This window comes from Manacus candei, unplaced genomic scaffold (genome assembly GCF_025592945.1).
Source record: "Manacus candei isolate 608988 ecotype Guabito, Panama unplaced genomic scaffold, ASM2559294v1 h1tg000049l, whole genome shotgun sequence".
Classification (NCBI taxonomy): Eukaryota; Metazoa; Chordata; class Aves; order Passeriformes; family Pipridae; genus Manacus; species Manacus candei.
In genome coordinates this window covers 31,200,445-31,223,070 of record NW_026138097.1, presented here as the reverse complement: position 1 = coordinate 31,223,070, position 22,626 = coordinate 31,200,445, and the positions used below count along the sequence as shown (strand labels likewise).

Below are 22,626 nucleotides of genomic sequence, written 5' to 3'. Positions count from 1 at the left end.
CAGGTGGATGAGGGAAAGGGACAGTCATGCCAACAGGCTGGTGGTTGAGGAGTTGTCATTTACAGGTGATAGTCTTCAAAACAACTGTAGTCTGAGCCATCTAGAAAGTGATCTTTCCATCTCTGTGCTTGGAAAGTTGTTTGGTCTCTTTTCCAGTTCAACTGATCTAACTGTTGACAGGTCTGTATGTTAGATTTGAGTTGCCACTGGTTGGCCAAAATAGTTCTGGGAGCTCTGGGAGCTGTCAAAAGGAATGTTAAATTTGCCTACTAGATCTGCTGACACAGAGAGGAGAAATGTGCTATCTGAAACAGCTCTTCCTTTGCTTCACGTCTTGAATGAATGGTGGTGGTGTCACTAGAGTGCTTGCTTTCTCTTAAAGGGTATCAGCAATACCAGCTTCTCCTATGCAGAGTATTTGTCAGGGTAAAGGTTTGAGGGTGTTCTTTTTAATCCTCATGCTCAAACCAGATCCTTTGAAGGTGCTCCTTAGTTTGCTTTTAGATTATATTACACTTTTAATACCCTAGGGATATTTCACTTATTTTGACTGTTCTCTCACAGACTCGATGTTTTTTCATGCTCTGCTACTGACCTCATTCATGTGGAGCTTTACGTATTTGGTTTTACTGAATCTGATGTTATCAGTCTGAACCTTTTAAGGGTGATCTTAAGATTGATTTGCACAGCAGTTGTGCTGTGATGACAGCTAGAAAGTGTCCCTGTGAACTGAGGTCTTGCAGTGTGTAAAAAGAGAAACTTCTAAGTTCTTATTATAAAATAAACTAGACATGTAACTAGCTTATTCCTGGTTTTGCTATGTGATAATAATATTAAGGGAAAAACCTTAAAGGGGCATCTTTCACAGGAGAGCTGTCTAAGTTTTTTAACCAGTTTTTCCACGTCTTCCATCCAAGCATCTTTGAAGAATTGTGTGTGTCTTGTACATCTATAGAAATTCTGGCCTTAGTCAAATAAAAAACCTCGAAAATGTGAAGTTTTCTTGTAATAAAGGCAGGGTAGATTAATAGGGTTTTTTGTTCCTAAGCACTTTCAGTGGTGAAAACAGATCTAAGCATAACTTTTAAATGTTTATTTAAAAAAATTGTTCTTTGAGCCTGTGGATATGCTCAAGTCCCATACATAGGAAATAGTATTCTTTGAGATCAATATCTAGTTTGATCACACTTACTTCCTCTTCACTGTTACATTAAGTATATGGCAGTATAGCCCAGTCACTTTTCAGTTTCTGATGTCTCATAATGAATGTTTTTAATTTTACTGTACAAGCAAAGTAGCATGGATCTGTCTCTTTGAACCCCTGACCTTATAACTTAGTGAATTTCCCTTTTTCTGCAAAAAATTAGAGTTTAGGGATTTGATCTCTGTGCTCTTTGAAAGGAACTGGTGAGAGAACATATTCCCTAGTTTTCTATGTGCAATTCTGACAGAATTGTTGGTGTAGCAGTAGTTTTACCCATTTTATCTATTTGATAGCAGGCGTTTTTGGTGTATCAGTCACCAAGTCTGATAAAAATACCAGCCTGTATTGTTCATTTTCCTTGTTGTATATGAAGTCATGACTCTTGATTTTGCTTCCGGGAAAGTACTCCAAGAAGTTTCAGGCTTTGATTTGCTTCTGGGAAAGTACTCTAAGAAGCTCCCAGCTTGGCAAACTCCTTATCCGTAAGAGCTTGTGTTATTCGGTCCCTTTTCATTTTCTGGTTCTAAGACCACATCTGGTGGTAGTTGTGAAATTTATAGGTTGTCCTGGAGTAAAGGCTCAGCTCTTTCTGAAGGCATTCTCAGATGAAATTTTTTAACTGCAAGATTTCCTTCCCTATTCTGGTGCTGAAGAGACCCAGTAGGTCTGTGTTTGAGTCCCATGCTGGCATTGCTGTCTTGGGAACTACAGCTTTAGGGCCACAGCTGATTTTCTGCAGTTTTGGTCATCGCTGTCTTCATTCTGTCTCCTTTTGCTCAACTTCCTTTTTGAGATTGAGAAACTAGAACTGCATTGAGTATTTAAAATGCTGTTACCTCATGGGAGTATACATTAACAAAATGTAATCCTCTGTTTTATTTTTCCTTTTCCTAATGTGTTCTACTTAGCTATTGAACTGTGGTTCCCAAAGAATTACCTATTATAACCCAGATCTCTAATGGCTGAGTGGTGACAATCACACTTTTAATTCTGCATGTAAAATTCAAGATTTTGTTTTCCATCGTGCATCATTTTATTTACATTACATAAGTAGAATGGTGGATGACATGCATTCTGTCCTGGTGGCCCATCTGCAGCTATTGGACTTGTAACTTAGATGATTTTATTTGGTTCTGTGTTTCCTTAAAATGCTGGACTGACTTTTTTTAGTACTAACAGTGACATGTCTTTAAAGTTGGAATACTAACATGGAACATGTGGTATTTGGTCTTGCGTGAAATAGTAATCCCTATGACAGTAGGAGAATTAGTGATACTTTTTAAAGCACTGCTATGAAAAGACCTAATAAAGGTAGTCTGAGTACATTAAGGCTTTGTATGTCCTGCCTTCCCATTATAGACCTAAACCAAAAAAAAACTCCAGTACAGAGAGAATGTACCTTTATGATGTGAAATACAAAATAAACTTCAATGTAACCATCGAAGATTTTCAAAACTAAAATAACATTACCTTCTCCAAAGTGATAACTTTTCACAGTCCATTTCTGTACGATAGTAATTTCTTTGTGGATCTGGAGCGTGGAGCTTATAGTTAGTGTTTCAACCACTAGTCTCTGATGAAAGGAAAGCTTGAAAACTTAGCTCTCAGACAAGAAGACAGAACCTGCTCAAGAAGTACAATTCAAATAACTGAATGTTGGGAAAGCATGTTGGGAAAACTCTATTTTGATAATTAGTCGCTGTTCAGCAGGACCAGGTATGCATTTCCTTTGAGCCTCCTACTGTTACAAATTTTTTAAAACTCTCACTTGTTCCAGTTTTGGAACCAGTCTCTTGTTTCCACTACCTCATGATCCATGGTACTTCCTTTATAATTGTGGGGACCTTAACACCTTTTAAGTGGTCTTGTAAATCTGTAAGCAAGGATTAATGAAGGCATCTGTCTCCAGACAGTCAATTACAGTGCTGGGATGTTGGTGTCTTCAGTGCATCCCATACCTGTTGTAATCCAGATTCTGTCAAAATAATTCTGCCTTGTAATACAGATTTCTGTATGGAGAAATGCAAGATCCATAAATTGCTTTTATCAAGTACACTGGTATCAGCATGTACATTCTTGATAATTAAGATGCACTCCATTTAGAAATACAGAGTAAAATTCTTACTTATCAGTGCTTGCATGTTGGAATAGTAGAAGAAAAATAATATACTAATATAAAAACTGTGGTGATTCAGTGGATTAAATTGTGCACTAAAAATATCAAAGTTCAAGAGGATTCTTTGGTTAGGGGTGTCTGACTTTTAGCATAATTTGGTTGCTTGTTACAATGCTTGCAAATATGTAACCAACAGTCTTTGTTTAATACTTAATTGAAAAATTTTTTTAGCACATTAGGTAGAATCATCAAAGTGACCCAAGAAGTGATTGACTACAGGGCCTGGATTAAAAAGAAGTGGGGGAGCAAAATTAATTTATCACCTGAACTTGGTAGGTATAGCAGGAAACCAACTTAAAATTTTTTCTTGAATTTGATGTAATCAAAATACTCATGCCTTGAAATTAATCATTCAGATATATAGGAAAAAATAAAAGGAACTTGTAACTTTCTAACCCAAGACTAGTTTTCTCTGAGCCTGTTTTTCAATTAGCTTGTTAAACTGCAGTTCTTCTTAGACTTCAAGGCCTTTATGTTTGTATTCTGTGCTCTTAAATGATAGTTATGTTTTCTCTTAACAGATAATAGGTTGAAAATAAGAGACCAGATAGCTCTCTGCAATGGAGAACAGCAACAGAACAGGGACTCTGAACCACCTTACAATCAACACTTGACTTTGTCATTGGGCAGCACACAACAGTTATCCTCGGGCTCATCTGCGTCTTCTGTATCATCACTCTCCGGCAGTGACATTGTAAGCTTTTTCTTTTAATGGGTTAAACTAATAAGAAGCAGAGTTTATCGTATGCTTCAAAGCCTTAATTGATACAACAGCACGTAGTGTGGTACTGTCCCTAGGCTGCTACAGCAAATCAATAATGTCCCCTGCTCAGAAAAATTACTGAAATCAAATATTTTTTCCATTAAATTTAATGGGTCTTATATCCATCCTAAATCTTTGGTACCCTTTGTGGTAGTATTTAGATGTAATGAAATATAACAACCCAATTTAACAGTTGCTAATTAAGTAGAAGAGTAGAAATATGTCTTCGTAAATCCTCCTATTAAGCAAAATCTTCCACTATCGAATTCTGATCCTTTTTCCCCACACCCAAAATTGAACATGAACTTCATATTGTGCTGTGAAGGTGAATAACATTCCTTACTATTTTTAGCCAAGCAGTCAGTTCATGTTTTAATGGTAACAGAGCACTCAGGTAAAGTCTTGTCAGCTTCCTTATTTGAAAGTAATTGCCAGGCTTTATTGTAACTTCCTGGAAGAGGAGGCTGCAGTCTCTTGAGGTATGTTCCCAGACTCTTAAGATTCTGTAAGATGGTTTTTTTTTCACTATGAAGTTAAATCATTGCAGAATTAGGCAGTGCAGATTATAAAGCACAGCATTGCAAGGCGTGAGGTTCTCACTGTAAATCCTACTGAAGCATTCAGTCATAGGTAGAGGCATTGATGGAACAGGATGTAATATGCAGTCAACTACAATAGTGGATAACTGGATGATGCCAAGAGAGGTCCAAATACCTGTTTCTTGACTGTTTCAAAAACTAGTCAAATATGGAATTAAAAGTTGGGAATTGTATTCAATAAAATTTCAATAACTTTTAAGAGACAAGCACCGTCTTTATAAGTTCTGGTTACTTTCTAAAGTTATTTTATACTACTGATTTTTTGATATTGAATTGTGTTTTCATACCACTTCAGTAAATATGACAAATGCTTTGGCTGCACCATCTGACCATTGGAAAAAGAACAGCATGATGCTTGCCATTGATACTGCTAACCATGTTCCTGGTTTAAGAAAGTCAGTAGGCAAGGTTTTGCTGTAATAAATTTTACAAGAAAATGCAAATATTGGCCTAATGTTGTGCACTCCCAACATAATGGGTGGTGAGTGTTTATGAACTCCCCTTAGTCCCGTTTTACCTGATAGAAGATGGAACTTCATTACCTGATGCCAGACAAATTAACAAAAAGTGAAAAGGAAGCACTCAACAAGAAAGACTTGAAATCTGCTTGGGCATCCACAAAGTAAAAGGAAATGCTACCCTTTTTAACAAAATGAAAGACATTATATCCTTGTCCTTGTGACAGTCTCTAGTTTAAGGCCTGGTCATATATTGGCATTATGTCCTTAATAGACCGATAGCATGTTATCTTAATTTGGAATGGAATGGCATGTTTCTGGCAAATAACTGATGAGTTCATCCTACTCATACTTGGGCATTTAAGGAGGAGCAAGTTCTGGTTGAGCAGTCCTGAACTGCACCTGATTGAGGAAGAGAAGTCTATTCTGCTGTAGTCAGGCAATCTGTGCCATGATCTGGCAGAGGAACCTCTAGCATGTGTGACAACTTGGTATTTGTGCCAAAACTTCTGGTGCAGTACAAATAGGTATGAGCTTTGGTATCAGCTTCAGGAGAAGGGAATATGAATATGATGCATCTCATCACTTTAGAGTTATATGTAGTGTTTCCTCTGATCTTGTGGAAGGGTCGTTCTTCAGGAAGGATTCTGTATTCATTTGAAGTTGAATCACCTAAACTTATTTGATACTGGAAGACTGAAAGCAAGGTACAGATTACAAAGAAAATGTAGGAGACAAGGAGACCTGAGAGTGACAATTTGCTGGTCTGTTCCCAAAAATTAAATTTTATTTTAATAGCAGGATATTCATCCCTATGTCATTATAAAACTTAAAGTCTACATTAAGACACTGTTTCTGGAGGTGTATTTTGCATGACTGCAGAATATCTTTTGCTATTTATCAGCTGTAAGATATTAGCTGTTAAATTAGAGGGACTAGATAGTGTATTTGCTTTTCCATTTGATTTTCCATTTACTGCTGAAGTCTCACTGATGATAGTAATCAGCTGCATCTGGACCTTTTTGAGGAAACAGACTTGGAAACTTGTGACATTAGTTATCATATTGCCCCTCTCCAGCCATCCATGCTAGCAGAAAAGGAGTTGTGTTCTGAAGTCATCACCTCACTGTACACCAGCAGTAAGTCTGGAGACCTTGCATATATTTGTCAACATGTCCTGGAAGCAATATTGGCAGTATGTATTGAGTGTGCAGGAGTTATCAAAGCAGTGCAGTATTGCTCATAGGGATCCTAGAATTTTTATTAAGCCCTTTGGTGTAATAGTTGGTTGTAATATAGCATGCTGTGTGGTTTTTAAACAGATTTGTTTTCTTGAAGTTCTGACAGCAGTACAGGTTTTGCCTTACAATCTTATAATTGATTCAGCAGCTGAATAGACAAGGCTTCTGGTGTCTTGGACTTATGGGCCCTTCAGATACAGCAATGGTTATAGATTTATTCCAGCAGCAGGAGAACAAGTCTCGGAATAGAAAAAGGAGCAGGTTTTTTTGGAGACTGGATTGGCATAAACCAGAGCTAGCATTTAGAAGTCAGCCTTTCAACATCTGTATACATTCTGAAAAATGGATGTGTAGGGATATGAGAGCTTACACTTACTACCCTGAGTTCTTTGCATTTCTGCTACTCCTTTCCTTTCTTTGGGGACTATGGCAACCTTTTGAAGATGAGAACTTGTGTACTTAGGAACAAGACAAGTGCCTTCTTCAAGGACAGCCTTCTCTTTCCCTGTGTGTTTTAGATTTATGTGCTTTTTCTCAGCACACCACCTGAAATTCAGGAAGAATTTTCACATCTAGAACTAGCTTGCTACACAGCCCAGTGTGCACATCTAATGAGACCAAATCATAATCTGAACAAAAAGTATAATTTTATGGATTTTCCAAGGCAGCAAAGCTATTTACAAAGTGCCTTATGCTAGCACTATCTGGCTAATGAAATTCTAGTTGTGCTGTCTTTCATGTGTCCTAGTCAATCTTGGTCACAAAAAACAGCTTTTCAAAGGACCAGTAAATTTTGGATCAAAAACCTCATGGAAAAGAAACCTGTCTTCTGATACCGTTGTTATTACTAATGAGAGAGCTGTTCCGTTTATGTGGTTGTCTTACTGTACATGTCAATGCAGACTCGCTCACCAGTACTTCTAATGTAGTTCTTTACAAAATACTGAATGTTAAAATTCCTACCTTGTTACCTCAGCTCTATGAAGAGTGTAAATATTAGTGATAAGGAGCAAACCGAGGAACACATGAGAAAAACAAGGACTCTGATCACCAAAACTTATTAAACTGTTCATACATTTTTCTGGATTCTGTTTATTATCAAACTGATCTATGTAGTAAATCTTCTCTCAATGAAGCCTTCTGCTCTGCAGGTATTTAAAATACCCTGTACTGCCCTGACAAAAAGGCAGTGTATGTTCTTTATTTACTCTTGAAAACAGGTGAGTTGTAAAATACTATGCGTTCCCACATGATCCAACAAATGTTTAATTGAATAATGGAAGATGCTTTATAAATGACTTTACCATCAAGGACAGTGCAAAGTGTGTGAGTGTTTACTCTGTGGGAGCAAGAGTTAAACTGTTCCATAACAGAAAACAAGCCTCTGGCATTAGGAAATCTCCCCTTCATACTCAATTAGGTGAGTGTTATGAGAATCTGCAACCAAGTGAAAAGAAGGATGTTTGCCCCCAGCTCTCTACTTGTTCTGGCTAGTTGCAGATGTCAGTCTCACAGCCTAATCAGTGACCAAATTCCTCACGAAAATGCATTTTGGTTTTTTTTTTTTTCGTTCTGGACCTGCACTCTGGTGACCTGGATTTCTTGCTGCTTAAGCGTTGTAGAAAAATACTTTCTATTAGGTCAGGAAGTTGTAGAATAATGCTGGAGAATATCTGCTACCTGATGAACAGTCTCTGCCAAGTAAAAAATAATCTTAGGTATATCTTATTTTGGTCTGTTTTGATTCCTAGTGCTAAGTATGCTCTGAAGTTTTGATGCTTTTATGCCAAATAAAGCTTAACATTTTATGTGACGGTGATACCTGTGTATCAGTAACAGATGTCATGGCTAATAGGAAAATTTAAATCTCTTTTCCCTTACACAATAGATATGTAATCTCATATCCAGTGCAGCACAGAATCTCCAAGTTGTCTGTTAAAAGTTTGGATCTAACAAATTTCATGCACTTTATCTCAATGTTTCTGGTGATAATGTTGTGTGGGCTTGTATGACAAAATGATTTTGTGAAGAGTTCTGAGTTCTCAAGATTACGTAGTAGTGCCAAGGTAGTTGAAGTTTCAGTGAACAAGGTACCCCTATAGTCTAGCTTTGGGGATGGCACAATCCTTGCCTCTTTTTAAACTTTTAGCATTTACAGTATCTTCTTTCAGACTGTTCTTGAAATTTTACCTGTAAACCTTGCAGGTCAGGCTTCATAAAAACCTATTGTCAGAATGTCAGTGCTTGATTTCCCCACCATTCTGCCCCATCAGCTAATGAATGTGCTGAGCAGTACCTTCAGTGTTCTGGGAATGTGTCTTTTCACTATATCAAGTACTGTGTATTCTGAGAGTAATATATAAATGTGATTAATAAGACTAAGACTCATTATTCTTCCAGTTCTGCTGAATGCTTACAAGATCCACACTGATTTTGGAACTTCTACTTACTTTGCAGTAATTATGGCTTGAACTCAACATGCTTAATGAAGTTATCACCACCTCACTTTCTTTCTTATTAGCTGAAGACCGTGAATTTCAGCTTATTAGCTGGAGCCATTGTAATTCCATAGTCACAGAGAGAAGTGATAGAGTATGTGACTTACCTTGTCCAAATAAATGTTGCACTTTTTTAAAGTTAAGTTTGCAGGTGTAAGGTATATGCTTATCTATAGTAAAGGGACAGACACTTCAGAATATGTAACAGCTCTTCTCGTAGTCTTGTTAAATCTGTCTTAATGACTGATTAATTTGCAGGGTTGCAGTTGAAATTTTGTGTGTAAGGAGAGAGAGCAGAAGGGGGTGGCCTTGTAAAATCCTTAGTCTGAGAGCAAGAGCTACACAGATTTTCTCCTTTTCTCCTACTTGCCTGAATAGTCTCATGTCCCAATGAAAGTAGCAATTCAAATGTATGTTGATAGTTGATCATCTTTATTATTATGCAGATTTTTGTCTTGCTCTTCTCCCCTTCCTGAACGAATAGAGACAAGTTCTTTAAAAGGCAGGCCTCTTGATGGTTAGTGTAAGTGCTGACTTGCAGCCAGCTGGTCTCCACATGAAGCAGTGGGCAACCCTGAGTGTACAGGCACTGACAACCTGATGTTACTGGGAAAAAAAAAGTTTGATTGACATTTGATTTGAGGAATTTAGGAGTTTAAGCCCCATATTGTTTAAAACTCCACTCTTTTTGCCTGCTATTGCTGTGCAGATTATGATTGGTTTCTGTGAACTAGAGGGGAACAAATTTCTTTTGCTTATTTTCCTCTTTCACCATATAGCCCCACATTTATTTTTGTGTTTTTTAACCTCTATCTCTGACCATGTGCTGTTTTATACTGTTTCACGCTCTTCATCGGTTCCGTGCTTCCTATCAGTTCATTGAGCAGTCTTTTATCCATATCCACTTGAAATAAATTTCTGCAAAGCTGCAGGAGGCACAATGTTGAATACAAAATTCCAAAGTAATTTTATTTAATAACAAGTTATTCTAAGCAGCAGAGGGTACAGAAGGAATTTTTATGTCAGAAAGTAAAATGGGATTTTACTGCTGTGATGTCAGTGAAGTAAGGAGAGAAGCACATAATTTTGGAAGTGTCAAATTCAGACTAGTTTCTGATGCCATAGGCTAGTTGCAGTCTTGCCATATCTTAACATTCCCTCCTGTGAAAAAAACCCACAGAGGTACCTAAGCCATTTTAGGATGAAAGAAAACCTAAATTTAGTATTTAGAATCTAGAATGATGTATGTTCAGCTTGCATGAGTCCTGTAATTTAGTGCATAACTTGAAAATCAAACTTGAAATATTGCTATATTGTTAACAATACAGACCAGATGAAAGCCCGTGAAATGAAAGTACTGGGATAACAAAGGATATTTAAAATTACATACTTCTGTGATCTTTTTATTTAAGATAACTTACCTGAAATACACTGAGTATTGATAAAACATGTGCTTGTATTTAATCTTGGCAGATACTAATTAGATTACATTTTTAGTTGTTGTTCTGTCAAATGAACGCTAATGCTTTTGGAGGATACATATTTTTCAGTTTGCTTGTATATCCTATATCTCTTCTTTCACCTTTCCCCTTCTGTAATCAAGATGACCAAGATATTTTCCTTTTGCAATGAAAGGCAGGAAAATCAACTGATTTCATCTTAACTCAAGACATTTGTATTGTTTATAGACTGGCCAGTGGAAATGGTGCAACTGTAATGATTCAAGTTATCTACCTTGTGACCTCCTGTAGAAGTAGAATTGTTGTTCATCTCAATTCTACTTTATTTACACCATAGCTGAAGTTGTGGCTCCGCCTACCAAGAAGCAGCACAGGATGTGGAAGACATGAGATGAGGGTGGGGGGTGATCATAAAAACACCTTGGAAGCATGGTGGTTTATCAAGCAGAGTTAAGTATGCTGGGGCTAAAACCCAGCTCAACCCTGGGGCTAAAACCATTCAATTGAGAGCATGCATTCAAGTTCTTCTTTTGCACGTGGCTCCAAAGTATGAAATTCTGAAGTCCTCTGGTGTTGCTTTATGTTCAAAGGAGTGTGGTTTTACACTTTTACTAAGGCAGTTGAGTAGGTAGATGTACTTGATACCAAAGTTTCCATTCATTAGCTGCTCCTGCTTTTCTGCACTTTTCTGCACCTAATCCTGTGGTGAGCTGATTCAGAAGATGAAGCTAATAAGGAGATTACTGTTTCTGTGGTTTACCTCTGTGTATTGGCTCATAATCATGCCAGATGATAATGCAGGTATAATGGAGAAGGCTAGAATGAGAAAAGAGGCAAAAGGAGTAAGACTGGCAGCAGTTACTGTTAAATCACTGTAATTGTAAGAAAGGAGAGGAGCATATGAAAAACCCTGTGTAGTGTAAAGTGTTAACTATAAACACCAATTTTCTCATAGTTTTCAGTTCTTTGAAAGCAAAGATGGAACACAATTTTTGAAGTGGTCATTGTTCTCTCACAGCTTTCAGCTTATGAATGTTATGGGAAAGAGAAGAAATATTGCTTAATTAGTGGAAGAAGTTTTGAGAATGGAAACAATAAGAATCTTTTTGCCAAGACCTCAGTAGTGCATTCTGGGAAAGAGGAGCGTAAAAACCCAAATCTATCACATTAGCAAGAAACTTGCATTCTATTGTTTAAGTTTTTATTTCTGAATACTGACTTATAGGATACCCTCTTTTACCACTGGGCCAAAACTTAAACACATCATTAATTGATCTTAGGCCACTCCAGCTTTTAAAAAAGCCTACTGCTTTGGAAATTGAAAGCTTTAAAATGATAGCTATTGTTTGTTAAGAAGTTTCAACTTACTACACCATGAAACAAAGCAGATGGCACAACTTTTTCATCATACATTTAGGCTGATGTAAAGGAAGCTTGTGAGGATAATTGGCACATGAAATTCATGGAAACTGAACTATTGTCTTGTTGGATGATTGTACTAATACACTTTACCTTGTATCTTAAGCCTTGAGTTAAGAGCACTGAAATAAGCTCTTATGACCAGACCTAGTTAGTAAGGAGCTTTTGACAAGTAAATATTCTCTTGCTGTTGAGGTCCTGGGATGTTTTATAATGGGAGATGCATTTTGCAGAACAGAAGAAGGATTTTTTTTTTTTTTTTGTTCTCTTTGTATGTCAGGAAGTCTTGATTGTAAGACTGCTTCAGTTCTTCATCTTTCATATGACTGCAGTGTTTCACTGTTTCTGTCTATGCAGATGCATTACTATGATCAGTAACGCTTGAGTTTCCATACTTCAGTCTTTCCAGCATTAAAGTAAATTACAGTCTTCAGTAATCAAGGCTGTGAATAGTAGAAATCTTCCTTCCAGGTACTACGTTCTTACTCAGAAAGTCAAAACTGATTTAAAGAATATATTTCGAAATGGAAATTTCCCAGTAGGATAAACCCGTACCTGTTTCTCTTTAGAAGATATTTGCCCCATTCAAGAGATCAGGAACTTACCTTGGCTCTTAGTGCAGTCATTTTAGTTTTATCCCTAGATTATTTGCTAAAATCGAGGGGTCTTACCCCTTTATTTTACATTTATCTTTATATAATGTGACCTCTCTGGCCCTTACTTTACTAATGGTCAGAGCTTTTCTCTTCCAACATGTACCGAAAGTGTCGAGAGTATGTATTTACTTGTACGTCTTCTGAAATTCCATTATCCTTCAAGTTTGCACATTATACTTAAGAATCTGGTCCAGAAGATCAAGAAAGACTTAATCCCTCAGTGTAGGCAGTGCTTATGGAAAATCAGATTTGTTCACATTGGGCTCAATTTTCTGATCACTGAGGTTAACTTTTCAGTTTAATTAAGAAGGGTAATGCTGCTCTTCACAAAAGAGTTTAGATGCTGTTGAGAAGTTAGGATATCAACTCCATACATTAATCCTATTAGCAGTCCAAGATTGCCTCAGGAGAGAGATACAATCTGCTTGTATGAGATGTGTATCAGTAAATAACATTGAGACAGAAGAACATAGCTGTTACAAAATTAACATAAAGCAACACAAGGTTCCTTGTGGCAAAATTTGTCTAATCTTAATGAAATGATGTGACTCCCTTTTCTCTTCCATCTGCTGCTCCTTCCTGACTGGAGTTAACTTCTCGTTAACTTTTCGTTGCACAAAAGCCCTTTAGAAATCTCATAAATGAGGTGTCACATCTGAGTTGGGTATGTCAGCCTTCAGGGCTGTATCCAAGCAGAAGAGAGAGTTCTTTGAGTGGAGACGCTAAAATTGTTCTTTGGTCAGGTTTGCGAAGGTTGGATTGCAGAAGATAATGCATTGGTTTGGATAGACAGTAAGATCCCTTTTTCTGTCCTATCTGCTAGTTCATAGTTACTTGTGAGCATGCTTAGAACTCTGTTCAAACATGACTACCCTTTCATTATTTATCTCTCTTTTTATAAGCTTTTTATTAATTCCATGACCAACAGTGTCCAAAGAAACTTCATCGCTGTGGAGACCTTAGCCTGTTCTTGTGGCTGATACTGTAGGATTGGGCAAAGGAGAAAAATGCCATCTAATCCAGGCATGTGCATATAACCAAGCTTAATTTTTTGGTCAGTGATACAGCATATAGTTTCCCATTATGATGAACATATTTATTAAACAGTGAACATCTGATCTCATAAATAAGACTTAATTTTCTGCATATATTCTTGTTAGCAGTATGATCTGTCTCCAGTGAATTCATGATGCAGTTATCTGAAACTGCTTCACAAAGGCTTACTGTAACGTTCACCACTAGTTGAACTAGCAGGAGACCAGCTCCTTTCTTTCTAGAACTTACTTTTTAGTAAGCACAACTTTGTATGGACCAATAAAAGACTGATTGTTCTAACAGTTGGGTTTTATTGAGGACTGTTTGTACTGGGAGTATTCTCTTCTGCTGTGATGCAAATTTTCCTTTGTAGTAGTTAATTTCTTAGGCTACTCAGTATTCACAACTGTCTGTCTCTCTTAAATGATCTTCTTCATCCCCAAGAAAAGCTTTAAAATATTTTCTTTTGTCTGCTCTTGAACAGCCTATTCTCTAACTGAAGAATCTAATTTAGAAAACAAGGCCATGTGAGGGCAAGGAGTAGTGCTGGAGATCTATTTAAATATGTGAAGAGTCTTTGCTTCCAGGCAATTAATCTTTAGAGAAAGAGCAATAGAATATTTCAGTAATTATTTTAACAGTAAAGATCTGCGATGATGTGAGCCAGTAATGTCTTTTAATATGGTAACTCCTAAACTACTAATTGGCCAAGCCCCATCTCTTCCTATACTTTGAGCCAGATGACTGGGAATGGAAAAAACACTCGTGATTTGGGATACAAAGTAGGTTTTTCCATTGTTTTTAAGTTCAGAATGCTTTGGAGTTAAGAATATGGTAAAAAGCAGCAATAAAATGTAGGGAAAGCTACTTTTGCCATTATGTTATAGCTGAAAAATAAGTTTTGGGAGATCTGTGTTCAAAGTTGTTTCAAAAGGCTGTAGCTTGCTTTCCAACTTCCTCGACCTACAAAATAATTGGTCACTTGAGACCTGAGGGTGTTTTCAGACTTCAGTAATTCCTATAAACCCCGAAATCTGTGCTCGTGTCTTTGCTTGTTATCTATTAAGTGCTCCGGTCATACTGTGTTTTAACTTTACCTGTATGTCTGATTATGATGCATCTGAAATTGCTGCTGATCTGGCTGGAAGGAGAAGAAGGAATAGTAATCAGTCATACCAGTTCCATTACAGTATCTTTTCCGTAATCCTGCATCCATCTTGCATCCCCTGAAGAATTATCAGATTTCAGGTGGGAAGTGAGGGGAACAGAACTCCTCATGAGCAGTGGAGTGCATGACTGGTGAACACAAATGAGTCTTAACTGGCAGACCGTCTCCTTGTTTCTTGGTAGGTGGAGCCCTAACTTTGCTGTTGCTGGGTAGAATGGGAGAAGACTGTAACAATTACAGTGAGTAACTTAGAAATAAGTACAATCCAGAACCTTGTTCAGAGGACTGAACTGCCATGACACCTAAAATTCTAGCCCTTCTGTAGCTTAGTGTTGGTGTTCTTGTTCTGTTTTTTTCCCAGCCTTAGTTCCCCTCTTTTAATTTGAATTTGGTAGAGATATAACTTTGGCTTTAGATTGGGCTGACTGGGACCTGTGATTGCCATAGACCTGTTGACATTGTCTCCTTAATATAGGTTCAATTAAACTTTTGCTAGATGTGTAAAATAAACATTGTGCTGGCTTGTATTTTACTTTTTTACCATTGAAAAAAATAATTATATTTTACAGTATTCACATGAGTTGATATTTGGGTGCATTTTCACATGCATAGTCTGTATATACTGTACTTTCTGTAAAGTTGCTTTTCTTTTCCCCTTTTTCTCTGCCAAAAGGAATCAGATACACCACCTTGCACAGCTCCTAATGTTTACCAGTTCAGTCTTCAAGCACCGACTCAGCTTATGGCCAGTTTACCCCCCGCATTGCCTATGCCAAGTGGTAAACCCCAATCTGCACCTACGGGAACCTTGATAATGGCCGCCAGTAACCAGGTATGAGCCAACTAAACAGAGCAACTCTTTCCTGAGAAAGGGATCAAATCGGAAGTGTAGATCATTTGCACTGTGCTGTCAGTCTAAAAACCTCTGAAGATAACCTTCATATAGCCTGTGCTATAACTGTAGAAGTACTTAGCTGCCATATCAGAAGTGGGGGGAGAAGAGTGGGTGGGAAAGGGTTCGGTGTTTGAGTTGCATCTCCGCATATAAGAGCCCTTCCACAACACAGACACATAGGAGTAAGTTAAAGAGCGAGTGTCAGGTGTCTTGAGTCTTGAAGTTGTATTTGAGAGTCCTGGTGCCCAGCTAGTGGGATATTTGCAGATCTTTAGGCTGTTTGAGTTCCTGTTCTTCGATTAGAAACTTCACGTAGATGGTATAACTGTAAGCTTGTTTTTGAATCCAAAGAAAAGTACTGACCTTTCCAGGCTTGTTTGGTTGTCTTGATTTTGAATTATTAGATCTGGTTACACTTGTAACTTTCTGTAATATGTTTTAAAGATAGAGAACAGAAAATTAATTATGGGCAAGTCTGCAAAAATTTTTACCAAAAAATAAAATGTGTACATAAATGTGCTGGGAGGTGAATGTATTTTGGCTAATATAGCCATTATAGTACAAGGGAAAGTAAAATCATCAGTTTGGTTTATTTTCTTTTTTTTTTAAATAGCCTTAGTGCTGCTTATTATCTGCCAGAAAACATTCCCCCAGTCTTGATTATTAAAACTATTAATATGCCTCACATGAAATTTAATGCAACTTGTGGGTTGTTGTAGGTTGCCTACGATAACAAAATAGCAAGCTGATTTCTTTGAAACCTAGTTTTGGTCGGGTTCTTACAATGTTTTCCTTCTTTTCTGAGTCCTTCTATCAGAGTTCTTGAGAATCTAGGGCCAGGATATTTTCAACTTAGTGACCTTGCCTTTTTTATTTGATTCAGCGCTTATTTATCTTCATGGACTTTCAGTGGAACACTTTCTGGTATGTCCATGTCTCTGTTCCTGGGGAGCCCAGACCTGGGCCCAACACTCCCATGTGTGGCCTCACCTGTGCTGAGTAGAGAGCAAATGATCACCTCACTTAACCTGCCTTTGGTTTTAATTGAAGTGATTACACGGATTCCTCCCCTCCTTCCTCCTTTCCCTGCTTTCTCCTACTGCTCAGTCTTACGTAGGCAAAACCAGCTTATCTGCACAGGAAATGTTCTGTTAACGAGAAGCTAATAAAACAATATACTGCTATTCTAGTGTCTGCAACTGAGTATTCATTTGTTAGTGTACACTCTGAAACTTTTGACTTTTTTTTAGAATAAAACTGGAGAGCTATTTTAAGTTAAACTTCATCTAAAATACAGACTTAGTCTAGATGGTTTTCCTTGACAGCTCTGCTTTTCTGAAGAGGTACTCTGGAGTTTAGCTTCAAAATCACAAAAAACAAAATCCAATTTGGAGGCATGCGGTTGTTAGTACAAAACAAGTTGGCATTCAGAGTGTTTGCCAGTTGTGAAGAGGCAACGTGTTGTATGAATTTTGGATCTCTGTTGAATCTTGGAAAACAACTGCTTTGTAGCACTTTTTCTGGCTTTCTGCTACTTGGCTGTCATTTCCAATGATTAACTGTTCTTCTAGTAGGTTATATAGTACTTACGTGTTTAAAAGTGGGAATTCTTCTGTGGCTTTTGCTTGACAAAGATGTGCCCTTGAAAATCACATTAAATCAGAAGAATTTCTTGCTATCTACAGTTCAGAAATGGGATGATGATTTCTTGCCTTGAATTCACCAAAAGCTTGTATTTTGTGAAGTAGAAATGTACTTTTTTGATAAAGATTATGACTGAGTCAGAAGTGGGAAACGAAGCCCTTCTACCCAGAATACTGCAAATGTCTTTTTTTCACCTGTACCTTCTGGACCATGACTGTTCTAGATTAGGTTGATGGCTTTCCTTTTGCAGTTAATAAAACCTAAGACCGTTCTAGTTTATAACTTTTAATGGGCACATTCTACTTGCTCAGAGGACCCCTGATGGATTTGAACATGTACAAGCCTTTTTTCTTAACAGTAAGTGTTCTTTCATATTCAAAAAGTTTTGAAAGGGATTCATTTGTCTACATGGTGTATTCAACTTTTTCCCTGGCAACCTCCTCCACCTCAGTTCTGCTTGGAAAGCTGTACCTAGATGTTGAGCGCAACACTCAAAAGCAGGAGGTGCCAATGTCAAGAGCAGTGAATGTATTTTGAACAAATTACAGCCTTCTAGGCAAGTCTGCTGCTGTTAAAGCTTCCTAATATTTGTTTTTTGAAACAAGCTTGGTGTGATTACCAATTCTGTTTACATACTGCATAATTAATTGGAAAATTTCCAGATAGTTCAGGGACTGATTAAGCTCCTGGCACAGGAGCTTTTCAGGATCGTCATCCATCATTTTTCGAAGGTAATCATTCTTCTACTCTGCTGAAAAGCAGCTTGAAATGTCACTTGGGAGAGCAGAACGGTTTATGAAGCAGTGCTGTGCACTGGAAATATGCAGGAAAAACAGATCCTGACACGCATGTCCAGATGAATGGAGGGGCAGAAATTGCTCGGTATCTTCCCATGGAGAAGAAAGGACTACTTTCCCTGTTGTTACTTTGAGATCAAGTAAGTTCAATTCATGCTGGATTGCTGGATGCTAGGTCAACAATGAAGGCAGAAGAAGCTTCCTTTTTCTTAGGTCTGAAGAACTCTTTCATTTCATTTTTAAGATGATTCTTTTTTTCCCCAAAGGGTTCTCTTTTGATTCCAAAGTATCTAAAGCCAGTAAGCACCAGCCCCTCTGCTGTATTGAGTGGCTTCTAGTGTGTCTAAGACCATTTGGATGAGTAGTGTCTGGGAATGTGTTCATTGCAAATTTCATAGCAGCATGCACTGGCTGAGTTGGGAAGCAGGGAAACAACTAGGAAATGAAACCTTATAATGTCAGTGCTGAAATACCACAGTCAAAACTTATAAAAGGACTTGGAGGAGTAGTTTGTTTTTCAGATTCTTTTGTGTTTTGCCAAATGAGGCCAGACACTTAAACTTATAAACTGCTTGTTTATACTGCTTTACAGGCACTTCTCTGGCTAAAATACTTTTGTTTCAGATTTTGTCTTTATCTGGAACAATTGTTAATGGTGTTACTAGTAGTCACTAGTAGTGCTGGTCCTGCTAGTACCTCTGAAATGATTACTGAAAAGTTAGCAGCATTGAAAACAAAATTGGTCAGGGACTTGAGTCAAAAATGTATTTCTTTTAGATGAGTGCAAGCAGTTAAGTGTAGTTCACCTGGATGAAAGAAAGGTTTGTAAAGGCATATTTTAATTCATGTCAGTGCTGAACTCTACCAAATGTTTCTGAGAAGGCGGGTATCATCAACTAGCCAGATGTACAAATATGCTGAATTCCCTTAGTACAGTGTGATACTTCAGAGTTTTTAGTATGTTAGCTTCAATTTAAAAAAGACCTGATTTGTTCAATGGCATTTTTAAGCTGTTTAGGTACTGAAAGTTTTGTCAGTCAATCAGATGACATTTTTCTTGTTTTTTTATCTAGAACACACTCATTCAGGGTGGAATAATTTTTCAGTGTCCCTGCATTTTCATAAGAGGGAGTATACTGCTGTCTACTTTGGAAACGGTTTTGATTCTAAACATCAGACTGCTATCTTCTGTGTGTGACAGAATGTTGTTTGGTTCTTGATTTAATACATGCAAAACTAGGAGAAGTGGATGATGTTTTATTTCCTTTCCTAAAGAAAGGAGAAGAGGAAAAACTGCATCTGAGTTTGAGGTTGTTCAGCTGAAAACAGTACTCAATATATTTTTCATCTTAGGTTGTGCTATATTTATATGGACGGTCTTTAAGTGGTGTTATCTTTACATGTATGGAAACTGACTTAGCCTGACCAGACCCTGGATAACCTAATCTGACTCTGCGTACAACTAGAATGTTGAATTAAATGATCTCCAGAGGTCTCCATATAAAAATCCAGTCTAGATGTTTATAGGACTGTGTGGAAATCTCTGGCCACCTTGGTGGTTGCTTCCTGAGTGCTTTTTGAGTTGCAGGAAAGACAAAGTCTAAATAGTAGTTTCTTAGAAACATAAACTCACCATAAATGACAGACTTACTGAAATGTAGAAGTCATACCTTCTTTTTATTTGTGTAGTACTCCTTTATCTTCCAATGTCATTGTAATCAAATTTTTGCTCCTGAACTGAGATTGATTTGAATAATCACATATGCACTTTGTCTGCACAGTTTCTCACATGTACTGTATTGATATCAGCTCATCATCTGGAAAGTGGTTTGCTCACTGTGATACTTCTTTATTTGGAACAAAAAAGTTGAGTAGCCTCAGTGAGGTAAGATTTGTCTTTAAGGTCTGAAATTGTCTACTGTGTGCTAAAAAAGCTATTATCTCTTGTTCTCCTTAATGGCAAGTATGCAGGTAACACTTCGTGGCCCATGTCACAACATCAGCAAAGTTGCAGTTTGAGTTCTGTCTTCTGGTAGCATTGTTTTCACTCTCACCCCTCACTTTTAAAACTTGACTGGTGACAAGATCAAAAAGGGTATTTATTTTACATGTCATTTTACTTTCTTTACTGTAATATGGTTCAGTATTTGCTGAGATGGTAATGGTAGTCTCTACTGTCAGTCATTTTGGGACTAGACCCTCCAGTCTCTGAAATACTAGTTTATCTTTGACCTGCTCATACTAGTATTGCTTAACCTGTTGTTAAAGGTGAAGAGAACCAAATACTTCCTGTTGTGTGATAACTCTACCAGTAGTCTGTAACAAAGTGAAATAAGATATGAAGGATTGATATAACCTTCTCCTTTGCAGCTTTAACTTTTCCAGTTCTCTTGTGTTGGAAGATTAGAAACATCTAAAACTTTTCTTGCTTTTGAGCTCTTTCTAATCTCCACTGTGATTTTTCTTTTTTGCTTCTCTCATGGCTGGCTCCATAAGATGCTCTTTTCCCTTTCTAAAGGGAACAGAAGGGGGTTTGGGGGTTTTATATATCTCTTCAGGACTCAAGATCTTGTCAGTTGTAGTTGAAAGTAGCCAGTAGGTACCCAAAGGAGGGAAAGTGTCTTTGATATTTACAGTGCTTTGGACCTTATTTCTCCAGATTGCCAGTACTAAACAACTTCTGGAAGAACTTATTTTGCTTTTGCTTGTCAGTTAAGAGTATGCCCAGGTAGTTGATGCAAATATCTTGTAGAATCCTGTTAACTAATCTAAAGTAATGAGACTTGGTTGGACCATTGCCTAATACTTGGCTTATTGTTCATGCATATTGATGAAAATGTTGGTTAGGTCATTGTCCACTGTTTCTCTGCAAAACAATGAATTTATTTCATAAAGAACAATAAGTTAAATTTTTTAGTGTATTTCCAGATGTTGTTTTGCTCAGAAAGTAGGAAAGTAAAGATAAATCCTTAAAAAAGGGTTCTTTATCTTGTCGGGGTTTTTTTGTTTGTGTTGTTTTGGGTTTGGTTTGGTTTTGGTTTTATTTTGGTGTTTTTTTGTTTTTTTGTTTTTTTTTGTTTGGCTTTTTGGGGGAGTTGTTTGTTTGGTACAAGCTTAAAATAGAAAATTTGGAAATACTGAAAATAACTGTGAAATATTTTGAGGATGTATGTTAAGTTATTTAAGGGGATACTAAAATGTTAATGGTACATTAAAGTAGTTCTGAATACTATGGTATTTCACATGAAATGATTTTGAGGTATATGAGTTTGATTACACTTCTGATCAACTGCAGACTAGTTTCAACTCTGACACTAATCCTGTAGTCTTATCAACAAAATAGTAAATAAGTGATCTTTCCAAACTGTCATGCCTTTTCTAAACTTTTCCTTTAGCTTTCTAAGTACTTACCATTTATTTTTGAACACTATATATAATCTCTTTAAAAGTTAAGAGTACAGATACTTTATTACCAATATTTCTCGGCTTTTGTTAGAGGTGCCGTCAGGCAAAAAAAACCCTTAAGACCAAAACAGTTCAGAAGCCCTGTTTGTGTTTAGACTTCAGCTCTGTTACGTTACTTATTTCAAAGACTAGGTGATTTCTTTTTGGCTAAATTTTCATTTTGATTAATGACACTCTTTGAATATCTGAGGTTTTGTATAGTAAATTTGCTGGTAATTAAGAATAACATTTTGGTTTCCTTAGCAAATAATTACTTGGTATTTCCATTTCAACCAGATTTCTGTTGGTTGGAGTAAAGGCTGGGTACATCCTTTTCTTAGGGGTTTTCTGAGGCTTTTTTTTTAGGGAGTGGGATGTGTGTGTTCAGTTTTTTGTGTTTTCTGTTAAACTCTGGGCTATTTGTTTATATCTTTTTTATGTTGGGTTTTTTTGTTTGCTTTTTTTTTGTTTGATTGGTTTGGTTTTGGTGATTTTTTTTTTTTGTTTCTTTTGGTGGGTTTTTTTGTTTGTTTGTTTGTTTTAATTGGAAACCTTTTTAACCTGGTATGTGATACAGAATTTCACCACTCCCACCCCTAGGCTTGGTTTAAATGCAAATTTGTTAGTTTTCCTTTCAGATCTAGCAGCTTATTCAACACAGCTGAAAAACAATTGAATTCTGTCATTCAGTTGTTGAATCGATAGCCCTGTGATGGGAGAGGAGATTATTCTATCAAGAGGAATAGATCCAAAGAAGTCAAAACCTCTAAACTGCAGATTTCTCTGTTGTATTTCAGATGAAGGACTTTCTCTTTGGATTATCTGATCTCATCTGCTTACAGAGATGCCATCTCTCAATGATTGTGTGGCTCCTGAGCATGGCAATGTCTAGAACTGTGTGCATAACAGAAGGATGTTTTATACAGCCTTTTGGGATTTCCAAAAGACATGAAATAAATTTCTTTTACCAAAGATCCTGAAAGCAACTAAGTGAATGATGTGTCCCCTTCTGAACAATGAACTAATTGGAAGATGAGAAACAAGGATTCAATATTTGTAGTAAATGGAGTTCACTGGGAAAGCCCTGAAGGAGTTTGTGCTACCTGATGTCTGAAAGGCAGTGGCAAAGTTTTCTGGCTCCTTAAGGGCTAGCTGAGAAGGGAGGCAGA

At 37.1% G+C, this 22,626-nt stretch overlaps 1 protein-coding gene across 5 annotated transcripts in view; it reads left to right on the top strand.

Moving 5' to 3' along the window:
- TENT4A (terminal nucleotidyltransferase 4A) overlaps positions 1-22,626 on the top strand; it is a 59,943-nt gene that overhangs the window by 32,004 nt on the left and 5,313 nt on the right. For 2 of the 5 annotated variants that reach the window (XM_051798985.1, XM_051798983.1), the window contains exons 9-11: positions 3,552-3,652; positions 3,902-4,074; positions 15,351-15,509. In XM_051798985.1, the coding sequence (XP_051654945.1) occupies positions 3,552-3,652; positions 3,902-4,074; positions 15,351-15,509 (433 nt within the window). Of the gene's footprint in view, positions 1-3,551; positions 3,653-3,901; positions 4,075-14,859; positions 14,917-15,350; positions 15,510-22,626 lie in introns of those variants that run through there. The other 3 variants (XM_051798987.1, XM_051798986.1, XM_051798988.1) reach the window with 2 other exon arrangements.